General features: G+C 47.5%; 1 protein-coding gene across 1 annotated transcript in view; it reads left to right on the forward strand.

Moving 5' to 3' along the window:
* Nucleotides 1–725: 725 nt before the first annotated feature.
* Nucleotides 726–25,329, forward strand: part of LRP11 (LDL receptor related protein 11) — a 55,213-nt gene continuing 30,609 nt past the window's right edge. Inside the window, exon 1 of the mRNA XM_056126026.1 lies at nt 726–1,251. Coding sequence (XP_055982001.1) covers nt 726–1,251 — 526 coding nt within the window. The remainder of the gene's footprint in view (nt 1,252–25,329) is intronic.

Here is a 25,329-nt window from a genome sequence, read left to right on the forward strand (position 1 = left end):
TTGCACTCAGGAATTACTCCTGGTGGTGCTTCGGGGACCATATGGAATGCTGGGAATCAAACCCGGGTGGCCGCATGCAAGGCAAACACTCTACCCACTGTACTACCGCTCTGGCCCCCCAACCTTTGCTAAACTATTGACAAAGACAATCCAATCTCTAAGGCAATTATTATTATTATTATTATTTTGCTTTCTTGGCCAACAAAATAGCCCCCATCCGCGTCCCGTAAGTGCCTGCCTTCCCGCTGACTGCTGAGCAAGTCTGGGCGGTGACCATCCCGGGTCCTAGACTTAATTAAACCTGCTTTGGGCCCAACGCACCCCGAGCGGCCACTCCCTCTCGGCTCAGGAAGCCTATAAATAGGTGCCTCTTTCTCCGCCTCCGCCGGGCCGGGCCGGTGGGCGGGGCCCGGGGCGTAGGGGGCGTTTCGGGGCGCGGCTTCGGGGCCGCTGTTCTGCACCCGGGTGCTGATCCGCCTGCAGGCGCCGGGGGCCGCGCGGGGCAGCCGGGTGGCGGGGACGCGCCGGCGATGCCCGCAGCCGCTCCCGCCGCTGCCCGGGCCGCGCGCATCCCCCGGGAGGCCGCGCTCTGAGGACCCTCCTGGGACCCCCACCCCACCCCACCCCACCCTGGGCGCCTGCTCGGAGCTCGGCGGCCGCTCGCGATGACCCGCGCGGGCTCGGGGCTCGGGCGGCCCCGGGAGCTGATGCTGCTGATGCGGCTGATGCCGCTGATGCTGATGCTGGGCCTGTGGCTGCCCAGCGTCCGCGCGGCCGCCCCGCCGCCGTCCGAGCCGCGCGCCGCGCTGCCGGGCGTGGAGCAGCTGCTCGAGGAGTTCGGGCGGCAGCTGCGGCAGGACGAGCCGGAGCCGGAGCCGGAGTCGCAGCCGGAACCGGAGCCGCAGGGAGGCTGCCCCGGCCCGCGCGGCGAAAGCCGCGGCGGCTACAGCGTCCTGCACGACACCATCATCCGCACCCGGGACTCCCTGGCGGCGGGCGCCAGCTTCCTGCGCGCGCCGGCGGCCGTGCGCGACGGGGCCGAGTGCGTGGCCGCCTGCTGCGCCGAGCCGCGCTGCTCCGTGGCCGTGGTGGAGCGGCCCGCGCGGCCCCTGCCCGCCGCCGGCGCGCTCGGCTGCTACCTGTTCAACTGCACCGCGCGCGGCCGCAGCGTCTGCAGGTTCGCCGCGCACCGCGGCTACAGCAGCTACAGCCTCCGCCGGGCCCCGCGCGGCCGACCCGCGCCCCCGCCGGGTAAGCGCGCCCCGCTCCCCACCCTCATCCCCACCTCGGAGCGCACCCTCGGGCCCCCTCGGGCTCCGCGGCGTCTAGGAGCCGCGCCCGGCTAGGCCCCGAGACCGCGGGGCCTTCCTGGGCCACGGGAGCTGGAAAAGCAGGGGAAAAATAAAGAAAGAAAGAAATAACCGGAAAAGTCCCCTCCCCCACCCCGCTTCTCGGTTATCCTTAGTTTCCGCCTTTGGAAAGAGCGGCTCGGAAATTAGACAGGAAATTCGGCTTAAGGAGGATTTTCCGGGGAAGGGTGACTGCAGCGATAGCACAGCGGGGAGGGCGTTTGCCTTGCCGCGGCAGAGCCGGGTTCGATTCCCAGCATCCCATATGGTCCCCTGAGCCACCGCCAGGAGTAATTTCTGAATGTAGAGCCTGGAGTAACCAGGTGTGACCCAAAAAGCAAAAAAATAAATAAAAATAAAGGAGGGTTTCCGGGGCTGCAGCGATAGCGATAGCGATAGCACAGCGGGGAGGACGTTTGCCTCGCACGCGGCCGACCCGGGTTCGATTCCCAGCATCCTATAGGATGCTCCCGAGCACCCCCAGGAGTCATTCATGAGTGCAAAGCCAGAAGAAACCCCTGTGCATCGCCGGGTGTGACCCAAAAAGAAATAAAAAGGGGGGATGGTTTCCGGGAAGTGCGGAAAGGGTGGGCAGGAGCGGTCCCCCGCGCAAGCCTGCTGCTTCTGGAGGTTTTCTAGGCTTGGGGTGATCGAATAGGCCCGCAGGCATAGCTCAGAGGGCCGGGGTGCAGAGTTTGCAGGCGGGAGCACTCTGGTCTCCTGAGCACCGCGGGGAGGAGAGACACCGCTCCCCTCCCTCCCCCACCCCCAGCACCTCGCAGGAAATAACACCCAGAACTTAGCTCCTGGTGTGCCCTGTCTCCTTTAAAAAAAAAAATCTACTCTCGGAAACTAGATTTAAATAAGGGGAAAGCCCTGAGAAAAGAAGCAGCTTTGTTTTGGTTTCAGAGGTTTGTTTGAAAGCGTGGTCGTTGGGCCCAGTGATTGCGGAAGTCAAGTCCGGTTACAGCTTGCTTGTCTCACGCCTTGGCTCTTGTGACATCTGTTTTATTCATCGGAGGAAATTTCGGGGAGAGGTCAAGGGGAGTGGCTATGTTTTAATTAGATCTGTGTCCCATTCACTACCAGTTCCCTTTTATAAAAATGAGAAATCAGAGCGCGATTTCAATGAAAAATGAAGTTTTACAAGTATCTCTTGGGGAAAAAAAAGATGTGTGAGAAGACACAAAATGAAGCTTTAGAAGTATCTTTTAAAAAAAATAAAAGACGAGTTAGAATACAGGACTTGATTTAAAAGTATCTCTCTTTCATTAAATGATGCTTTTTCTATGGCCAGAACCATAGTACTACAGGTAGGGCATTTTCCTTGCACTCTGCTAACCTGGGTTTGATCTCCCGCATCCGATATAGTTCCCAGAATACAGGAGTAATTCAACAGTGCAGAGCCCGAGTAACCACTGGGCACCACCAGGTGTGGGGCAAAAACGGGAACAAAAAGGTGCTTTCCCATTTAATGCTTTCACTTCACTTTCTTCAAAAGTACTCAAAACAGAAGTGGAGCAGTTGAGATTAAGGTCACTTGGGTCCCCTTCTTGCTGACTCACTGTCTGTTATACTGCAAGATTTTTGTTTTTGTTTTTTTTTGTTTTTTTGTTTTGGGGTCATACCCGGGGATGCTCAGGGATTGCTTCTGGCTCTGCACTCAGGAATTACTCCTGGCGGTGCTTGGGGGACCATATGGGATGCTGGGAATCGAACCTGGGTCGGCTGCGTGCAAGGCAAATGCATTTACCCAAATGACTCTCAGAATGTGGATGAACAACACGACTAAAAAGAGCAACCCTGATGAACATGTGTGCAAGCACCACAACTAAAGGAGGTACCCGATGCGGAACCCCCAGCAAGAACCCCTGTGGGTAATTCCTGGCTATGGCAAGAACCATGACTGAAAGGGGGGAAATACAGTTTTGTTTTGGGGTTTTGTTTTTGGTGTGTGTATGTGTGTGTGTGTGTGTGTGTGTGTGTGTGCTTGTGTGTGTTGTTTGGTTTGGTTTGTGGGGCCACACCTGGTGATCCTCAGGTGTTTCTCATGGTTCTGTGGTCAGGGATTATTCCTGGCAGTGTTCTGGGGCCATATGGGATGCCGGAGATCGAACCTGGGACAGATGCATGCAAGGGAAATGCCTTACCTGCTGTACAATCACTCTGACCCGAGAATACTTTTTTTAAAAAATAATAGTAATTTGGGCTGTAGCGATAGCACAGCGGGTAGGGCGTTCGCCTTACAAGCGGCCAACATGGCCGACCCGAGTTCGATTCCTCCACCACTCTCGGAGAGCCCGGCAAGCTACCGAGAGTATTCGATATGCCAGACACAGTAACAACAAAGTCTCCAATGGAGACGTTACTGGGCCCGCTCGAGCAAATCGACGATCAACGGGAGGGCCTTTACCTTTTACCTTAATAGTAATTTGGAGGCTGAGCTGGGCCAAACCTGGTGGTTCTCGGAGGCTAGCTCCGGCTGTGCTCAGGAGTGACCCCTGGTGGTGCTCAGGGAACTATGCAGTATCAGGAATTGAACCAGGTTTGATGGCGTACAAGGCAAGTTAGTCCCATAAGTAACTTTTAAGAGACAGTGTGTGTGTGGAGAGAGAGGGGGGGGGGGGGAGGAATGTGCTGTAACAAAGCTATTAGAGTCAGAAGTTCTGTTGCAGTGAATAAAAAGATCAGGAAGAAATAAGTGAGCAATCAGGTGAATTGGAACAGCATAGAATTCCGGATTTCCAGTGGAACTGGCCTTCATGTTTGTGGTCAGTGCTTCCTGAGTTTGGTGCTGAGTGCTGACTGCTGCCATTCTGTCTATCTTAGTGTCAACTCACTCTGTCCCCCAGCACCCAGAGTGCTATCTCTGAATAATCCCAAGTATACTAGACGTCTAGGTGAGAGGAAGTGTTCTGCCCAAGGCCTCACAGCACATGCCTGGTGGAGCTGTGTCGGTGTGTGGGACGGGGCGGGGTATAAAATTATGTGCGTGGTGGAGCTGTGTTAGAGGGTTGCGGAATATGGGACTGTGTATGGAGCTGTGGTCGGTGAATTGTGGAGCTGTGTTTTGTGAGCTGCGGGACGGCAGCTGTCCAGTTAGGGAGAGCTGAGAGGGAGAAGTTTGGGTGCTTTCTCCAGCAGCCCCGGGGCCCCCAGAAGCAGAGAAGGGGACAGTTGGTTGTCCCAGGGTGAGACTTTCTAGGGTAGAGGAGAGTGCAGGATGGAAGGGAGGGTGCTGGAGAAAGTGAGTGGAAATGAAAGTCCTGCAGTGCCCGGGGGTTGAGAAGTGGCTTCCCCTCTAGGCAGCCCCAGTTCAGTACCTGGCCTCTGATGTTCCCATTTCCCAGCCTCTCATGCAGCATCTGTGTCCACCCAAGGACTCCAGAGACTCTTCTTTATTCGCTAAGGCAGGGCCTCACAAGCATGTGTTGTAAGTCACATTGGTTAACTGTTATTTTCTAAAATGTTTTCTTGAGGTGGAGGTTGGTCTGTTGGCACTTCCGTGATAGGCCTGGTGTGGTAACATTATACCCGCCCCCCCCCCCCCCAGACACATGAGCCTTGAAAATCAGCAGCACTGGATTACTCAGTTGAAAAGTAAAATTAGTCACCTTGATATTATTCATCAATGTTGTAGCTCTATTTTGTCCATACAGACCGTACTGCATGCTGCATTTGCAAAAGAAGTCAGTGTTTCCATAGTACTAACTATAAGGTTGCCACAGTTTCTGATGAAAATTCAAAATGTATATTTTTTGTTCATTAACGAGTCAGTGTGTGTAGTGAACACTTCGTTGAAAATGTACTTTGGTGGGCAGAGCAGTAGGACAGTGGGAAGGGTGTTTGCCATGTACACAACCAATCCAAGTTTGGATCCCAGCGTTCTATATAGTTCCCCAAGCACCACCAGGATAGATCCCTGAATGCAGAGCGAGGGGTAAGCTAGTTGTGGTCCACAGAGAGAAATGAAGGAGGGAAGGGAAGGGAAGGGAAGGGAAGGGAAGGGAAGGGAAGGGAAGGGCAGAAGGAAGGAAGGAAGGATGGAAGGAAGGAAGGAAGGAAGGAATTTTGTAATATATCCATTCAAATCATCTGTTCATAAAGTAATACATCAGCTTCATTACCGGACTCATAATTGATTTATCTTAAAAGATTATGTCTAGCTGAATGCAAATATTTTCAAAGGCTATTTACATCAGAATTACTGCCAATAAAATGTAAGTACTTTGATTCCTCTATTTTTATCCCTGGAAAAAATGAAAACAAGTATCTCAGTGTTCGTTTTAGGCTGAGATACCCCGCTAGTGTATTTGCCATGTTTGTCGCAGTGACTTTATCTCATGACTTTCTTTGAGATAAATGAAATCCAGATGTAACTATCAATCATAGAAATACCCACCAGACATCTTCTTATACTTTCACTTAAAACTCCTGTGCCAGAGAGTCATTAATTTGCTTTTAAGAAGGGGGGGAGAGTACAGCAGCCTTTACCCACACAGCTCTGAGGCGGTTGCTCAGTTAATCTCCTTTCACGCCCTTTGGTCACTGAGGTGACAGAGGATTGCGATGTTAACTTAGCAACCTCAGTGAAAATACAGTCAAATCAGAGCTTGATTTTTCCCATTTTTATTGCGATGATTTACAATACTGAATATGCTATTTCATACATACCTCATTCCAGTACCACACCCACCACCAGAGATGCCAACATCAGCTCTGCGTGGTATTCAGAAATAGTCTACTTTGCTGGGTAAGGAAGTAGCCCCATGTAAGGTCGATGGTCCACGGGCCTCTTTCAGTTCTGAAATTATGTCTCAGCCATCTGTGAAGGTTTTTTCCAAGAACAGCACATGGATTGGTTCCTTTAAAAGACTCTCCAAGGTCTAGGGAGGTTGCTCAGGGGTCAGGAGCACCAAAGCACTGGGACATAGAAAATGTTGAACTTGCGAAGTTTATGCTTCCTTTTCTGGGAGCTGACTGTTCATCCTTTGCCCACTTATTTTGGTTTTTCTTACTGATTAAAATAAACCATTTCTAGTAATACATTTCCCACCTGCTGTTCACCATTTTGTTTGTTTCTTATCTTGAAGTCTCTTTTTATTTATTTATTTATTTATTTATTTATTTTTGCTTTTTGGGTCACACCTGGCGATGCACAGGGGGTTACTCCTGGCTCTACATGCAGGAGTTACTCCTGGCGGTGCTCAGGGGACCATATGGGATGCTGGGAGTCGAACCCGGGTCAGCCGCGTGCAAGGCAAACTCCCTCCCCCGCTGTGCTGTCTCTCCAGCTCCCTGAAGAAATCTCTTAAAACACAAATAGAATCTATTCTTTTTCTTTGTTATCTATGAGAGTATAATGGCAAGTTTACTTCAAGTTTTTCCTGTGAATGGAGTAACCTATGGCTTAATTGTTGTGGGTTTTTTTTTTTTTAGTTTTAGTTGTCTATTGTTCCAACACCAGTCCCTTCACCAGTTCCCATTACCCTCAACCAGTGTCCCGAGTTTCCCTCCCACCCACCCCGCAGCCCACCTTTGTGGCAGGCACTTTCCCCCTCCTCCATTGTCCTAGTGTCCCCTAACTTATCCCCTGACCCCGGCCCTGGTACCAAGCTAACTCCCTGCCGAAGACCGGTCTCCTGCCCTCTCTTGCTATTGCCATTGGGCATTTGATATTCCCCTATGAGTTTCCTGTCTGTGCCACATATGAGAGCATCATTCTGAGTCTGTTCCTCTGCCTCTGCCTCATTTCACTCAACTTGACACGCTACAGATCCATCCACATTGCTGTAAATTGCATGACTTTTTCTTTTCTAAAGGCTGAGTAGTATTCCATTGTGTATGTGTACCGTAGTTTATTCAGTTATCTGTTCAAGGGCATGCAGGACGTGGGGTAGTTTCCATATTTTTGGGTAATGTATATAGTTCTGCAATGAACATAGGAGTGCTATGGCTTAATTTTTAATTTAATTATTTTGTTCCTTTTGGCGGGGTTGATGGGGTCTTCCAAATAGTGTTGAAGGGAACTGGGGAACACTCCCAGCAAAATTTAGCCAACCAGGTCAGACAGCTCAATGTAATGCCTCTTTTTTTTTTATTCATTAAATTGAAGACAACTTCCCATTTGTCATGATCTGCAGCTCATCATTGTAGACAGTTATTTTTCATAGATTAAATTAAATTCCTTTCTACTTTTTTTTTATTGAATCACCCTGAGATAGAGCATTACAAAGCTAACTGTTCACGACTGGGTTTCAATCATACAATGTTCCAACACCCACATCTCCTCTAGTGTAATTTCCTAGCACCAATGTCCTCAGCTTCCCTCCCACCCACCCCCAACTCTCCCTGCACCCTATCTTGCCTTTATGGCAAGCATCTCTCTCTCTTTCTCTTTCTCTCTCTCATTTTGGGCATTTTGGTTTGCAATACAGATGCTGAAAGGTTACCATGTATTATCCCTTTACCTCCATTCAACACTCAGTTCTTGTCCATCTCCAACAATTATTGTCATACTGGACCCTCCTCTATCTTATATCTTACACTTGTGGTAATTTCCAACCATTAACTAGTCCTCCTGGCCCCTGTTTCCCCTGCCTTGGATATAGATGCCTCTTGAGCTGACAGGTGCTAGAGCCACTAGGATCAGAGACTCTTGAAAGGCCATGTAGTAATGACATGTAAAATATTGTGTCCTGGGCTGGAGCAGTAGCACAGCAGATAGGGCATCTGCCTTGCACACGGCCGACCCGGGTTCGATTCCCAGCATCCCATATGGTCCCCTGAGCACTGCCAGGAGCGATTCCTGAGTAACCCCTGTGCATCGCTGGGTGTGACCCAAAAAGAAAAAAAATTGTGTCCAGAGACCCCTTCCATCTACCTCCTCACACAAGGTAAACCCAGTTTAGTAGACCAAGTCTCTAGTTCTGTTGTTGCCTTTGCCCATGTGTTGCTCCCTTGCTGTGCTTCTTCATATGTCCCCTGTGAGAGAGATCATTCCGTAGCTGACCCTCTCCTGAGTGACGTTGCTCGGCATTACATCCAGCCCCACCCATGTGGTGAACAAAAAAACGCATGATTTCATTTTTTTTCTTATAGCTGAGTAGTATTCCATATACCAACTGTGATAATATATAAATACTATTTTATATTTATCACGATCACGACCATCCTGTTGTTCGTCGATTGCCTCGAGCAGGCCCTAGTAATGTCTCCTTCATCCTAGCCCTGAGATTTTTTTAAAAAGTGCCATATTCAAGGCTCTTTCAGGGTTAGGAGAATGAGACCCTTCATTGTTACTGGTATTTGGCATATTGGGTACGCCATGGGGAGTTTGCCAGACTCTGATGTGTGGGCAGGTTACATTCGGTAGCCTGCCAGTTTGTTCAAAGTAGGAATGAGATAATAAGCTGTCCAGGAGCTGGGTTTTATAGTCTCTGAGTCTTGGCCATTAATGGGATTACACGGCACCAGGGGGCCAGTTGGTGGGTATGACCCCTGCCTACTGGAATATGGAGGATCTGGGTGGAGGATGCTCAGCCCTGATCCGAGCAGGCTTGGAGATCTCAGCCCCGGGACCCGCATGCCTTTGTTCCTCTGCCGGTACCTTCATGTGTGTGGAGAGTGGTCTCAGCATGGTGATGGCTGGTTCTGGAGGTCTTCGGCTGCTGGAGCCCTGGTCGGGGCGGGGAGGGAAACTCAACCCGCTCCCCTCCAAGGGATCCCGGCGAGGACAACGAGGCATGGGGGCAGGAGACTCTGCGCTGTTCTCTTCTGGGAGCTGGGTTTTTTATATTTGTATATAAATATAAATATACATTCACATACAATGTTTATCTTGTTTTTATATAAATATATTTATATAAATATATGTTATATATAATATATATGTTTGTATGTAGATATATAAGTATGTGTAAATATATATCACAATTGGTATGTGTAATATATGACATGTATCACAATTTCTTTATCCAGTATCTATTCTTGGGCACTTGGGTTGTTTCCATATCTTGGGTCTTGTGAACAAAGCTGAAATGAACATAGGGGCATAAATATTCTCTTTGAAATAGTGTTTGGGGCCCTTGGGGTAGAGGCCAAAAAGTGGAAATGCTGGGTCGTCACTGTATCACTGTATCACTGTCATCCCATTGTTCATCAATTTACTTGAGCAGTCGCTAGTAATGTCTCCATTTGTCCCAGCCCTGAGATTTTAGCAGCCTCTCCTTACTGGTCTTTCCCAACGCTGCCATATTGGTGGCTCTTTCAGGGTCAGGGAAATAAGACCTGTTATTGTTACTGTTTCTGGCATATCGAATACGCCATGGGTAGCTTGCCAGGCTGGGTCATAAGTAAACTAAATGCTTAAGTTTTAAAGACGTATTCATGTTCTTTTCCAAAGAAGTTGAACCAGTTGACATTCCCGTCAGCAATGGATGAGGGTTCCTTTTCCCCCATATGCAAGTTAGCACTACTGGCTTTTGTTCTTTTTCACATGTGGCAGTCTGACAGGTGTGGGATAATATCTCATTGGTTTGATTGCATTTTCCTGATGATAAATAATGAGGAATGCTTTTTAATATACCTGTGTCTTTAAGAAAATGTCTGTTTCTTTTCTCCATTTTTCAATGAGGTTTGGTTTTGGTTGCCAAATTTTATCATTGTTTTCTATAATTTTGGCTATTAACCCTTTGTCAGATGGGTGATAAGCAAATATTTCCTCCCAGGCTTTGGGGTGTTTTTGTTGTTGTTGTTATATCTGGTTCTTCTTTTTGCAGAAAAAAATGTTTCTTGGAGCTGTACTTTAACTGTCTTTTTTTTTTTTTTTTGCTTTTTTGGGTCACACCCGGCGATGCACAGGGGTTACTCCTGGCTTTGCACTCAGGAGTTACTCCTGGCGGTGCTCAGGGGACCATATGGGATGCTGGGAGTCGAACCCGGGTTGGCCGCGTGCAAGGCAAATGCCCTATCTGCTGTGCTATCTCTCCAGCCCCTTAACTGTCTTTCTTTTGGTGAAAAGAAAGTATTCATGGGCTAGCAAGATAGCTCAAAAGACCACATGCATGCTTTGCCATATGCTCACATTTGGTCCCCAGTGAGGAAGGGAGAGAAGGAAGGAAGGAAGGAAGAATTCAGACACCATGTCATCCAGAACAAAGGATAAAAACTGATTTAACTACAAGTTCAATATTGCACCACATAGGGGATGCAAAAATATGGCTATAAAGCAGGCCCTATATTTGTCTTGAACAACCTCCAAGTGATGCCAATGTAACCATCATAACATCTCCAGGCATCAGCATTTCATTTTAGTTGGGGTGGTGGCAGGGAGTGGAGATCAGAAAACACATGGTTTATGGCAGATGGCTCTGTGTCTGACAAGCAGCTGGGCCTAGCTTCCTGTGCAGATTTTCTCTTCTTTCTGATTAGGTCAGTATGGGAACACTCTAGAAAGTTCTACAGATTCAGCCTGAGGCTGCAAGTTTGTGACTTAGTCCCATCTGTCACAAATCTCCTCCAGATTTTCTTCTAAGTATAGAACTAAACTTACCATATAAAGCAACTCAAGAGAATGAAGTCATTTCGTCCTTGTAGCTCAGAGCTTACTCCTGGCTCTGTGCTCAGGGATCATATGTGGTGCTCAGGGGACCACAGGTAGTGCCAGGAATCGAACCCAGGTTGGCCACATGCAGGATTGGCTATTAACCCTTTGTCCGATGGATGCTAAGCGAATATTTTCACCCAGGCTGTGATGTGTCTTGTTGTTGTTGTTGAATCCAATGTTTCTTTTTGCAGAGAAAAAAGTTGGTTTTATTCTGGAGGGGGGGGTCACACCCGGCGATGCACAGGAATCACTCCTGGCAGTGCTATAGGACCATATGGGATGCTGGGAATCGAACCCGGGTGGCCACATGCAAGGCAAATGTCCTACTCGCCATGCTATCACTCCAGTCCAGAAAAATAAATGTTTTGAAGCTGTACTTTGCCTTTCTGTTGATGAAAAAAAGTATTCAGGGGCTCGCAAGATAGCTCAAAGGATTACGTGCATGCTTTGCCATATGCCCACATTCAGTCCCCAGGGAGGGAGGCAGAGAAGGAAGGAAATAAGAATTTAGGCACCATGTCATCCAGAACAAAGGATAAAAACTGATTTAACTACAAGTTCCATATGGCATCATGTAGGGGATGCATAAATACAGCAGGCCCTATATTTGTCTTGAACTCTGTAATTTCTCCCTGACCCAAGGTGTTTTCTTATAATACCTGGTCTGTTGTGAAAGTTCTGGAACCTTGTTTTGTTTTGTTTGGGGTCCACACTTAGAGGCTAGGGGTTCCTCCTGGTTCTGTGGTCAGGGAACACTCCTGGCAGGGCTGGGGAGACCATGGTGGAGTGCCACGGATGAGACCCAGAGTGGCTGTATGCAAGGCAAGCGCCGTACTATGGCTCTGGCCCTCTGAAACCTTTTTTTTTTTTTTGAAGAGTTTCAGGTATAGGGCTAGAGTGATAGCACAGCGGGTAGGGCATTTGCCTTGCACGCGGCCAACCTGGCTGACCCGAGTTCAATTCCTCTGCCCCTCTCGGAGAGCCCGGCAAGCTACCGAGAGTATCTCGCCCGCACGGCAAAGCCTGGCAAGCTACCCCTGACATATTTGATATGCCAAACATAGTAACAACAAGTCTCATGATGGAGACATTACTGGTCCTGCTTGAGCAAATCGAAGAACAACGGGAGGACAGTGCCACAGTGCTTTCAGGTATAGAATACAAATATTCAGCTAAAATAGGACAACCCAAATTTTGGTAACAACCAGAATACACAGATTCCAACATTTGCCATTCAAAAGATTGAGACCAAAGTGGTAACCCAGGAGTGGAGCATTTGCCTTTATGTGTCAGACCCTGAGTTCGATCCCTAGCACAGTATGTACACACAAAGAATGAGATGATGAGATGACATCAGCCTAGCACCGTACTCAGAGTCTTCTTTTCTGGATAAGTAAGGAGCTCCAGTGCAAGACAGCCCTGATACCTTTTTGGATTCTGAAAATATATCTGGGACATCAATGAAGGTTTTTCCAAAAACGGTTAGTAGAAGTTGAGTCTCAGATCCCTAAAATAGATTACTCCCTTAAAAAAAACTCTTGAAGACCTTGGGGCAGGAGGGTATTTGCGTTGCACATGGCCGACCCAGGTTCGATTCCCAGCATCCCATATAGTTCCCTGAGCACCTTCAGCAGTAATTCCTGAGTGCATGAGCCAGGAGTAACCCCTGAGCATTGCCGGGTGTGACCCACAAGGCAAAAAAAAATAATAATAAAAAAATAAAAACTCTTGAAAACCTGTGGTGATGGCTCAGTTGTCGGAAATACTGAGTTAAAATCCCAGTGCCATGAGGCCACAAGGGCCCTGCAGAGCCGGCCATCACCAAGGTCCCCAAGCATTGACCTGATGGTGTCCGTCTCTGTAGTGCTGGGGGCAATGCCACGTTCTCAGGCTCTGTGACTGAGTCACTAGGCCCCGTTGACCTTGTGTTGCCTGGAATGGGTCCAGGGGTCTCCTGAGCACCACTTGGGAGTTCTTTTCCACACTCCCCGCCTGCCTCCACCGTCAGATCCCTCTGAATCTTTACTACACCGGTGAGACCAGACAGAGCGATGGCTCTCGCTGATCCTCAACTCTACCCTGGGGTCGTCGCAGGGATCCAGCAACAGATCTTGTTTATTTTTCCATGATTAGAGCTTAAGTTACTTGCTGCATTGCCTGGGATTGAGTCTACCTGTTGCTTTTCTTGTTTTTCTCCTTTTTGAACCACACCCCGCGGGTCTTTGTGACTTGCTCCCACGTGCAAAGCACACACCTCGTTCTTTGGGCAATCTCTCCAGCCCTCACTCCTACCCTGTCAAGATACCCAAGTTTTCAGGTTCTGCAGAATCACCGGCTCTAGATTCTAAAATAAATTCTTCGATTTTATCTCAATTTTCAGAACTTCTCTGCTTTTGTTGGAAAGGAAGGGCCGCGGGTGGAGAGGCGCCAGCATTTCCTTGGAGGCTAAGCATCTCCTATAAATGGGCCACGCGCATCCAGAAACCTGAAGGGAAAGTAAATACCCTGGCACCTGGGTCTGTTGGTACTTTCCAGAACTTTGGGGTCTGTGCTTAGGAGTCAGCTCCATAAATGGCCCAAGAGAAGAAAGAAATATTTCCTATGAGACTCTGAATCGGAGACCACCACATCAGCCCCCTGGTATGAGAGAATTTGATTGTATCCAAATCTCTCTCCTGATACTTCTTGCTAGGGTATACCAGTTGGCTCTTGTGGAAGTAAGGAATCTTTTCAATGTTCCAGGGTCAAACCAAAGGGCAACCAATGTGATCAGGTTAAACAGAGAACTTGCAAAGAGGGCCCCATAATGCTTCCAAAGGGAATATTCTGAAGGAGCAGAATGGTCTCCGTCCTTGGCAGGAACCATATAAAGAACACAGTCTTCTCACTCATCTGAAGCAGATCCAACAGCTGTGTATGAAACCCAGCACCGAGGCCTGATGAGAGAAGATTCATCCATCCATTCAAACCTTCGGAGATTTTTCTGTTACAATTTCTGTGGCAAGGAGATCTGTGTTCAAATGGATGGACATAGAGTCATAGAGTATCATGCTGAGTGAAATGAGTTAGAGGGACAATGACAATGATAAAATGATTGCGCTCATTTGCAGGATATATTTTAAAAAGTGTGATACTAATATGCAAGGATAGTAGAAGTGGGGGCCAGGTGGACGGGTTCATGGTTAGCAGGTTGCCACAAGTGCAGGGGGTTGGGAGTAAGGTTGGGGGAGGACAGTTAGGACAGAGAAGGGACCAGAAGGACAATGATAGTTGGAAATGACCACTCTAGACAAGAACCGTGTGCTGAAAGGAGTCAGCTCCATAAGTGGCCCAAGAGAAGAAAGAAATATTTCCTATGAGACTCTGAATTGGAGACCACCACATCAGCCCCTTGATGAGAGAATTTGGGGAATAAAGGGATATACATAACAACCTTTCAGTACCTGTATTGCAAATCATAATGTCCAAAAGGAGAGAGAAACAGGAAAGAGAGAGAGAAGAGAAGAGAAGAGAAGAGAAGAGAAGAGAAGAGAAGAGAAGAGAAGAGAGAAGAAAAGGCAGGATGGGGGTGGCACGGGAAATGTATACTGGTGAAGTAATTGGTGTTGAAACATTATATGACTAAAACTCAGTCATTCACAACTTTGTAACTATCTCACAGTGATTCAGTAACATAAAAAAAAGAAGAAGAAATTTCTACATCAATTTCTACACTTACTTCTACACTTACTTTCCTATAACCTTCTTAAAGTGTAACCTTGGTGGTTGGCATCTATTGATGTCACCTGATATATCTCATCGGGCTACTGCAGATGTACATTCCCACTTTCTCTTTCCTCCTCCCCACTCCTCTCCTCCACCTCTTCCTCCACTGTAAAATCTTATCACACCGAAGGTTTTGTGTTCACGGGCTCACTGGATGGCACTGTCTCGCCACCTGCGTTCGGTGCTCTTGAGCCGCTGTGTGTGCCTGGATCAGAACAGCTGTTGGTCAAGGGCAGACGGAAGAAGAAACGAGGGCCAGGCCGGTCTATATCAATAGTAGTTTATTCCAATCCTCTTCTCTCCTGTCTTTCTCTGCCTCCTTCTCTCCTGGGCCCCAATCTTGGAACCTCTCTCCTTCTGGCTCTGACTCTGAATCTCTGGAGCCCGAGCTCTCTCGCTTCTGACTCTCCCTCTCCGAGCTTACGTCTTAGTTTATATAGCAATCACATAAGGCGGTGACATAAGGTGGGTTGAATACTGATGAATCAACAAAGAGAGGTAAGACCACTCCTCCAGGAGATTAACTCAAGGATAAAATCTCATCTACAGAGATTACTTCAGATTACTAGGAGATCCGCTCAAGGGTGGGATCCCAACAAGGGTGTGTTCTTCCCTCAGTTAGTAGTCTACTTAAATAGTTGTTATAAATCTACTTCTAATATTTCTAGCAATGTCATTCTGTATGAGCACAGTAAGAGATATAAATTTAGTTTGGTTCTTCCTGAGAACATCTCACTATACATTTTGCAGTCCTCAGGCCAGGTTAATCTTCCTAGCTCCAGCAGGGTCCTAGTCTCGTCGTTACTTACTTTTGGATCATGACAGCATTTGTCCATGATCATGTCCTCAACTTATAGTTTAGTATCGTGGCTCTTTGGCCTGGCCCATTTCGATGCCAGGGTAGCTCACTGCTTGCCCTGGGTCCATTCAGTCCCTCGTCGGGACCCTGCTTTTGGGGTGCTAGGAACTAAGGGCAACTGAGTCAAGAAATCAGATGCCCAGGAGTAAATATTATTCGGAGTCAATCAACTCCCAAGTTACAAAGCATAATATTAACTGTCTTCCTGTGTCCACACAGAAAGGACATTGCTTACAATACAAGTTCATTGTTCTTAGATGGGTGTGACCTGACAAACCTAAGCTACCTGAGGAAGGACAAAAGAGTGTTATCCTACACTCCACACTTCTGACATGACCCAAGTTAAAAATTAGATGAGGGGCTGGAGCGATAGTACAGCGGGTAGGGCATTTGCCTTGAATGCCAACCCAGGTTTGATTCTCAGCATCCCATATGGTCCCCTGAGCACCGCCAAGAGTAATTCCTGAGTGCAGAGCCAGGAGTAACCCCTGTGCATCGCTGGGTGTGACCCAAAAAGCAAAAAAAAAAATATTTTTCCCTCTTCTCTTTATGACTTCCGCACTAGATATGCTTTGACTTTTTTTGAAAATTTGTTATAATTTGCCTGAAGTTGAGCTGGCACAAATGATAGCTGTGTTATTTCAAGAACAACACTGGTGAATTCAAGGACGGGAGGATTGTACTGTGCCCATAAAAGAGCTGATAAAACCCACCCAAAGAAAAGTAAATAAAGGACTGATTGGTTTGATTTGATTTTGGGAGAGGACAGGATTAGCTAGTTTTAAAGTATGTGAGATATTTCTGATGTCGGTGGTCCCCACAGGTGACTTGTGTGAAGCGGAGAGGAGGAAGATGGTCACTTTCTCCCCATCCGTCTTTGCCACGCAGGACAGAGATTCCAGGTTCTTGTCTCTCCTCACAGAAAAGAATTTCAAGACTAGACAAGCAATGAAGTGAAACAGATTTTATTTGGAGTTTTGTGTTTTTTTTTTAATTTTTATTAGTGAGACACCATGAGGTACAGTTGCAGACTTACAAATTTTTGTGCTTGGGTTTCAGTTATACAATGATCAAATACCCATCCCTCTACCAGTGCCCATTTCCTACCACCACGGATCCCAGTAACCCTTCCCACCCCCCATCCCACCCTGCCTCTGTGGCAGGGCATTCCCTTTTGTTCTCTCTCTCCTTTTGGGTGTTGTGGTTTGGAAGTTTTGAAGGGAAGGAGGGAGAGAAAGGAGAGGTTGGAGAGTAATGTGCTCAAGAGAGAAACTGGACTTCTCCAAGGGCGGAGAGAGCCCCTACACACATCCCAGAATTAGATATGAAAGCCTGAAAATACACATCTCAAGAGGGGAGATGTGGGCAACACATGTGCTCGGGCACCACGTGTGCTCGGCCACATGGGCGCAGGCAGCACATGGGTTCAGGCAGCATCTGTGCACACTTCCTTTGGTTGATTTTATAGGGTTTCTCCAATCTGCCCTTGCTTGGGACTTCTACCTAGGTAAAAGTCCATTGCTAAGGAGGTTGCCTAGGGGGGTTGGGAGTGGTGATGGTGTTTGAAATTCCTTTCTGGCCTTTTGTTTCTGCAGGAGCTTCTCTGGGCCTTTTGCTGTAGATAGGTGAGGGTCTTGTCAGGCCTTAGTTCCTGTTTTTTCCTGTTTTTTGCTGTTTTTTGCCTATATCAATTTCTACACTTCCTTGATATTTCCATCTTGAATCTTTGGGGTAAATCTGAGGGTTTGAAAGCATATTGTGATCATCCATTGATGTTTATAGAATTTAATTACATTTTTGTTGTCTAGAGCCCGGCAAGCTACTTAGAGTATCTCACCCACACGGCAAAGCCTGGCAAGCTCCCTGTGATGTATTCAGTATGCCAAAAACAGTAACAACAAGTCTCACAATTTGTTGTGAGACATCACTGGTGCCCACTCGAGCAAATCGATGAACAATGGGAGGACAGTGCTACAGTGCAGTGCTACTTAAAATAGTGGTTAAAAAAGCAGGTAGGGCATTTGCCTTTCACACAGACGACCTAGGTTTGATTCCCAACATCCCATATGGTCCCCTGAGCACCGCCAGGGGCAATTCCTGAGTGCAGAGCCAGGAGTAACCCCTGTGCATAACCAGTTGTGACCCAAAAAAGCAAAAAAAAAAAAAAATTTTAAATGCTAATTGGGCCCACTCGAGCAAATTGATGAACAACGGGAGGACCGTGACCGTGAAGTATAAAAACGTCAATAAATTATCACACTTTCAGGATTATAAAGTAGCAAACACTGTCAGAAAATATAAACTTTCCATTACAAAATGAGAGTTCTCTACAAAATTTAATGTTTTTAAAAAACAAAGTTCATAACAAAGCCATCGGCACTGCTGGTCTTACCTTGGAAAAGTGGGATGAAGACTCAGGTACTGAATTTTTGCTCAGATGTACAGAAAAACAGAGCAAATTTCTTTGTAGGCAGGGCATCACAATCTGTGACTTATTTAAATCAAAATTACTCAAGCAGGGGTAATAGCTCAAAGGGCTCATGAGCTTGCATGTGCTTGCATGTGCTTGCATGCCAGAGCCTGACTTCAAGCATGGGGGTGGGGGGGAGTTTCATCGCTCACTGGGACCAGAATTACTCAACCTCATCGTTTCATTCCCACACTGTCCCTTTACCACTGTCACTATGGTGACCAGGACTCATATATTTGCTGGTTGTGTGCTTGCATGCATTAGTGCTGTTGTTTGCCAGGGGTCATGCACAGGTGGCTGTGATGCTTATCCAGGGTTGTACACACACACACACACACACACACACACACCTGGCAGCGGCGGGGCCTAAATTCCTTGCAGTGCCCAGGATGAAGACAGCAGAAGGGCCAGGTGCTTAAGGCAGAGCTCCAGGAATCCCAGAATCCCACTCAGGGCCTCAAACTGGTGAGACAGGTATTCTGAGCCACTGAGCCTTGCCCTGGGCCCTCATTGTCTTACAAATTGGCCATAAAAAATGGTGCTACCTTCTCCCACGGTGCCCTTGGGCAAGTGTGGCTGCTTGTAACATGCTCATAAAAGTAATCATCTCCCTTTAAAGCTGGAACAGTGAGGCTGGGGCGATAGCACAGTGGGTAGTTCATTTGCCTTGCATGTGGATGACCAGGTTAGATCCCCAGCATCCCATATGGTCCCCTGAGTACTGCCAGGAGTAAGTCCTGAGTGCCAAGCCAGGAGTGACCCTGTGCATCGCTGAGTGTGACCCGAAAAGCAAAAAAAAAATAGCACTGTAGCACTGTCCTCCTGTTGTTCATTGGTTTGCTCGAACAGGCCCAGTAACTTGTGGGACTTGTTGTTACTGTGTTTGGCATATCGAGTATGTCACGGGGAGCTTGCCAGGCTTTGTTGTGTGAGCAAGATACTCTCAGTAGCCTGTCGGGCTCTCTAAGAGGGACAGAGGAACCCAATCCGGGTAGGTCTCGTGCAAGGCGAATGCCCTACCCTCTGTGCTATCGCTCCAGCCCCCCAAAAGTAAATAAATAAAATTTAAAAAAAATAAAGCAGGTAACCTCCCCTGAATTCTCCGCTGTTGGGTCCCCCACCCCTACCCCAGAGACTGGGTGGATGAGAAAACAAGTCTCTGAGCACTGAGATGGGAATAGGAACATCTTGAAGGATTTTTCTTTTTCTCTTTCTAAGATCATTGGGTTACAAGAGTGTTCAAGTTTAGGACCTTGATGTACCAAGTTACTACATACCACCCTCCCCACCAAAGTGACCCCACCACCACCACCTCCAGACCCATATCCCTTCCCTTCCATTCTTCCCCATTATTTGTTGGTTTTTTTCACACCCTCAGCACCATCCACGTGTCCAAGACACAGGACAAATATGGGATGATCTCACTCCTCTGATAAGTAGAGAAACAACGGGCATGGGCAATTGAAGGGAGAATTTTTTTTTTAAGTAAGACAATGACTCCATCAGATTAGCATTCCAGAAATGTCCTAGCCACCAAGCATCGGGAGAGACCTGCCTTTGTAGCTCACTAAGAAATGAAAAGGAAGGTAGCCAGCTGCATGCCTGTCTGGGCCCTGTCAGGGGCCCCCGGGGCCAGGAGGAAGAGGTTGTATGTTTTTAACCTCACTCCAGGTCATTTGAGGACACTGACCTAGAGCTCTGGGACTGGAGGAGGAAGGGGACAGTGGGAGCCAGACAGGATTATTTCAAGCCTGGAAGAGAGCTCAAAGGCCTAGACACAAGCTTTACATTCAGGGCCCCTGAGTTTAATTCTCTGCATTGCCAGGAGTGGTTCCCTGAGTGCCCCTGGGTGTGGTTCCCCAGAAAACTGTTACATATTTTCCTTAAAGATTGCTGCACTCTTGGGGTTGGAGGATAGCACAGCAGGTAGGGTGTTTGCCTTGCACGTGGCTGACCCAGGTTCGATTCCCAGCATCCCATATGGTCCCCCGAGCATCACCAGGAGTAATTCCTGAGTGCATGAGCCAGGAGTAACCCCCGTGCATTGCCGGGTGTGACATAAAAAGCAAAAAAAAAAAAAAAAAAAAAAAAAAAAAGCTGCACTCTCTATACAGTGTACAGTTAGATACACTCATCTGTATATAGTTATGTTACTGTTTCCTTGAAGTGCATTTGCCTGGGCCTGGTGAGTGTGCTGAGTGTGTGGTGTGTATGCAGGAGGCCTGAGTTGGATTCCCTCACTTCCCCTTGGTCCCATGAATACTGCCAGGATCAACTTTCAAGCAGTGAACTGGGAGTGGGCTTCAGGAACCTCCAGGTGTGACCCTACCCCCCAAAAAACAAAATAAAAAAAAGTATGTGCATTTGGGTGAGTTTGCTAGCAAGAAGCTAAAATTGATGAAATTGGTGAAAATATTCACAACTGCTCATAGAAATGTTTTTAATTTAATTATATATACATATATATGGACTGGAGCAATAGCACAGCGGGTAGGGCACTTGCCTTGCACATGGCCGACCCAGGTTCGATTCCTCCGCCCTTCTTGGAGAGCCCGGCAAGCTACCGAGAGTATCTTGCCCGCACAGCAAAGCCTAGCACACTCCCCGTGATGTATTTGATATGCCAAACACAGTAACAACTGTCACTGTCACTGTCCTCCCATTGTTCATCGATTTACTTGAGCGGACCCAGTAACGTCTCCATTGTGACACTTGTTACTGTGTTTGGCATACCCAGTACGTAACTTTCCGGGCTTTGCCGTTCAGGTGAGATACTCTTGGTAGCTTGCCAGGCTCTCCAAGAGGGGTGGAGGAATCTGGATTGGCCAGGTCAGCCACGTGCAAGGCAAATGCCCTACCTGCTGTTCTATTGCTCCAGCTGCCAACAAGTCTCACAATTTGTTGTGAGACGTTACTGGTGCCCGCTCAAGCAAAATAGATGAACAATGGGAGTACAGTGTTACAGTGCAGTGATATATATATATATATATATATATATATATATATATATATATAGTTGGTGAGGAAGTATGTCAGTGTGATGGGAGAGGAACCTGGTGAAGAAGGGTTGGGTCAGCATGAGGGGAGAGGAACCATGGTGAGGAAGCATTGGGTCAGCATGAGAAAGGAGGAACCGTGGTGAGGAAGGGTTGGGTCAATGTGAGGGGAGAGGAACCATGGTGAGGAAGCATTCAGTCAGTGTGAGGAAGGAGGAACCATTGTGAGGAAGGGTTGGGTCAACGTGAGGGGAGAGGAACCATGGTGAGGAAGCATTCAGCATTCAGTCAGCATGAGGAAGGAGGAACCATTGTGAGGAAGGGTTGGCTCAGTGTTAGGGGAAAGGAACCCTGGTGAGGAAGCATTGGGTTAGCGTGAGGAAAGAGGAACCATGGTGAGGAAGGGTTGACTCAGGATGAGAAAGGAGGAACTATGGTGAGGAGGGGTTGGGTCAGCATGAGGGGAGAGAAACCATGGTGAGGAAGCATTGGGTCAGCGTGAGAAAGGAGGAACCATGGTGAGGAAGGGTTGGGTCAACATGAGGAAAGAGGAACCATGGTGAGGAAGCATTCAGTCAGCATGGGGAAGGAGGAACCATTGTGAGGAAGGGTTGGCTCAGTGTTAGGGGAAAGGCACCCTGGTGAGGAAGCATTGGGTCAGCGTGAGGAAGGAGGAACCATGGAGAGGAAGGGTTGACTCAGGATGAGAAAGGAGGAACTATGGTGAGGAGGGGTTGGGTCAGCATGAGGGGAGAGAAACCATGGTGAGGAAGCATTGGGTCAGCGTGAGAAAGGAGGAACCATGGTGAGGAAGGGTTGGGTCAACATGAGGAAAGAGGAACCATGGTGAGGAAGCATTCAGTCAGCATGAGGAAGGAGGAACCATTGTGAGGAAGGGTTGGCTCAGTGTTAGGGGAAAGGAACCCTGGTGAGGAAGCATTGGGTCAGCGTGAGGAAGGAGGAACCATGGAGAGGAAGGGTTGACTCAGGATGAGAAAGGAGGAACTATGGTGAGGAGGGGTTGGGTCAGCATGAGGGGAGAAGAACCATAGTGAGGAAGGATTGGGTCAACATGAGGGGAGAGGAATCATGGTGAGGAAGTATTCAGTCAGCGTGAGGAAGGAGGGACCATGGTGAGGAAGGGTTGGGTCAGTGTGAGGGAAAAGAAACCCTATTGAGGAAGTCTGTCAGCATTAACAGAGAGGAACCCTGGTGAGGAAGCTTCGGGTCAGTGTGAGGGGAGAGAAACCCTGATGAGAAAGCGTTGGGTCAGCATGAATGTAGGCCTCTGATAACAGGGAGGAGGTTTCTGTCAACGAGAGCAGATGTTCCAGAGTGAGGGAGTCTCATGTTAACATGAGGATAAATGTCCGATAATGTGAAAGAATCAGTCAGCATGAGGGTAGACGAGGAAGCCTCATGTCAGCAGGAGGGCAGATGTGCCCTGGTGAGGAAGGATCATGTCAGCATTAGGATAAAGGTACAATAATGAGGAAGGAAATAGATTTTTGCTGTTGTTTTGGGGCCACATCCAGTGGTGCTCAGAGCTTCTTCCTCGCACTGTCCTCCGGGATCACTCCCGACATTGTAGTGCCAGGAATCAGTCTGGGGTCACTGGGACGTAAGGAAAGAGCTTTAACCCCTGTACTATCTCTCTGGCTCGGTATCATTCTCTTGGAGCAAAAATATTGTAAACACTTTATTGTTCTTCATACTTCTTTTTGAATTTATACTGATTTATTTTTTTTTATCTTGCATAAGTTTGGGGTTTTTTTGTTTGTTTGTTTTTATTGAATCACTGTGGGAAAAGTTACAAGGCTTTCAGGTTTAAGTCTCGGTCATGCAATTATCAAACACATTTCCCTTTACCAATACTTATTTTTCACCACCAAGAACCCAATAAACCCCCCTCCCAACCCTCCCAATGCCTGTGAGGCAGATGAATTCTAGTTAACACTCTATCTACTTTGATTAGATTCATTGTTTCGACAAAAGATGCACCATTATTAGTTAGAGTTTACATCCCCAAAACAGACATGCTGAAAAGGCATTGTGAAATAATTTGTTTTCTACAGCTGGTTACAAGAACCAAATGATGTTGCGCGGCCACTATTGTGGCTGCGCGATTTTGGATTTCTGGTATTTTACTTATTAAGACTGGAAGTATTTCTGCTGAGAATCAGATAATTATGAGATTGGTTTCTGTGGCTCTGGAGCCATGGCCGTGTCGGAGAGCCACTCGTGGAGGGCAACTCCTGACCTTGGTATGGCATGAAGGATGAGCCGGGAACACCCCCCTTCCCATGAGGTTTCAGTCGCCCCGTCATGACCGGCTCATACCTGGCTTTCCATAAAGCTCCGAAGCGGATGCCATCTTTCTTTCCAGAGGGAAAAAGGCAGAAGAGAGCAACACCCTTTCCCCTCTGGGCAGTCATGGTGGTGTAGATTAACACATAGTCCATTCACTTTTCTGCTGCAAGCTGCAGGGCTCTGCATTAAGTTGTTTGGTTTTTTTTATCTTCTTTCTTTATTATTATTATTTTTTTAGTGAATCACTGTGTGGTAAAGTTTCACTGTGGTAAACTTTCGTACTTGCATTTCAATTATACAATGATCGAGTACCCATCCCTCCAACAGTGCCCATTGTCCACCACCAATGATCCCAGTATCCCTCCCACCACCCCCACCCCACCACCCCCCTTCCCACCCCACCTCTGTGGCAGGGCATTTCTTTTTGTTCTCTCTTTCCTTTTGGGTACTGTAGTTTGCAATAGAGGCATTGAGTGATCATTGTGTTTGATCTATAATCTAGATTTGGCTCGCATCTCCCAACCCAGTCAGGTCCTCCAAATACCCTTTACTTGGTGTTCGCTGCTCTCTCTGAGCTGCCTTTTCCCCCAGCATTTGAGGCCGGCTTCCAAGCCATGGAGTAAACCTCCTGGTCCTTATCTCTACTATTCTTGGGTGTTAGTCTCCCATTCTGTTACTTTATATTCCACAGATGAGTGCAATCTTTCTGTGTCTGTCCCCCTCCTTCTAACTCATTTCACTTAACATGATACTTTCCATGTTGACCCACTCATATGCAAATTTCATGACTTCATCTTTTCTAACAGCTGCATAGTATTTCATTGTGTAGATATACCAGAGTTTCTTTAACCAGTCATCTGTTCTTAGGCACACGGGTTTTTTTTTTCCAGATTTTGGTTGTTGTAAACAGTGAAGCAATGAACATACAAGTGCAGATGTCTATACCAATTTAATCTTGAGCCCACACCTATAAATTGCAGTTCATATTTATCTCAATCACGGCAGAGCCTGGCAAGCTACCCATGGTGTATTAGGTATGCCAAAAACAGTACTAATAATGGTTCTCATTCCCCTGACCCTGAAAGAGCCTCCAATATGGTCATTGGGAAAGACAAGTAAGGAGAGGCTGCTAAAATCTCAGGGCTGGGACAAATGGAGACATTACTGGTGCCTGCTCGAGTCAATTGACGAACAATGGGATGATAGTGATAGTGATACTTTTTTAAATTTTATTTTATATAAATTTTTTTTTATTGAATCATTGTAAGATAGAGCATTACGAAGCTGTTCATGATTGGGTTTTAGTCGTACAGTGTTCCAACACCTGTCCCTTCACCAGGTATATTTCCCACCACCAGTGTCCCCAGTATCCCTCACACCCCAGCCTTTTTCAATGGCAGGCACCCCCCCTTCTCTCTTCTCTCTAATTTTAGGCATTATGGTTTGCAATACAGATGCTGAAAGGCCATCATGTATATCCCTTTACCTCCTTTCAACACGCAGTTCTTGTCCAGAGTGACCATTTCCAGCTATTGTTGTCATACTGGACCCTCCTCAGTCTTAACTAACCTCCACCCAAAAATGTTTTCTGTGTTTCTCCAATCATCCTTTTTTTCCCCTCCAGACCCATCCTTCTGCCACTTCTTCATTTCCTCCAGCACTGAGCACACAGACTCCTGTCAGGAGACACAACCCCTCCCCTAGACCGACCCACACACACAGCCCAGGCACTTTGCATCAGAGCATGCCACCTCCAAGATTCTGCAGTCCTTCAATTTTGTGTCCAGCATTATGATCTGCACGCAGCCTGTGCAGATACTGAGATGCATTGCTACACACTTCAGGCTAAGCAGGAGCTCACATTGGGAGAACAGCCAGATGAGAGCCAAAAAATTGCCTCCTGCCTGGCTTGTCTTGTTGTCCAGTGATGATCCACCCTTTCTCCAACCTCCAACTTCCCAACCAACCTCTCT

Source organism: Sorex fumeus, unplaced genomic scaffold (genome assembly GCF_029834395.1).
Source record: "Sorex fumeus unplaced genomic scaffold, SorFum_2.1 ptg000061l, whole genome shotgun sequence".
In the NCBI taxonomy this organism is placed as follows: Eukaryota; Metazoa; Chordata; class Mammalia; order Eulipotyphla; family Soricidae; genus Sorex; species Sorex fumeus.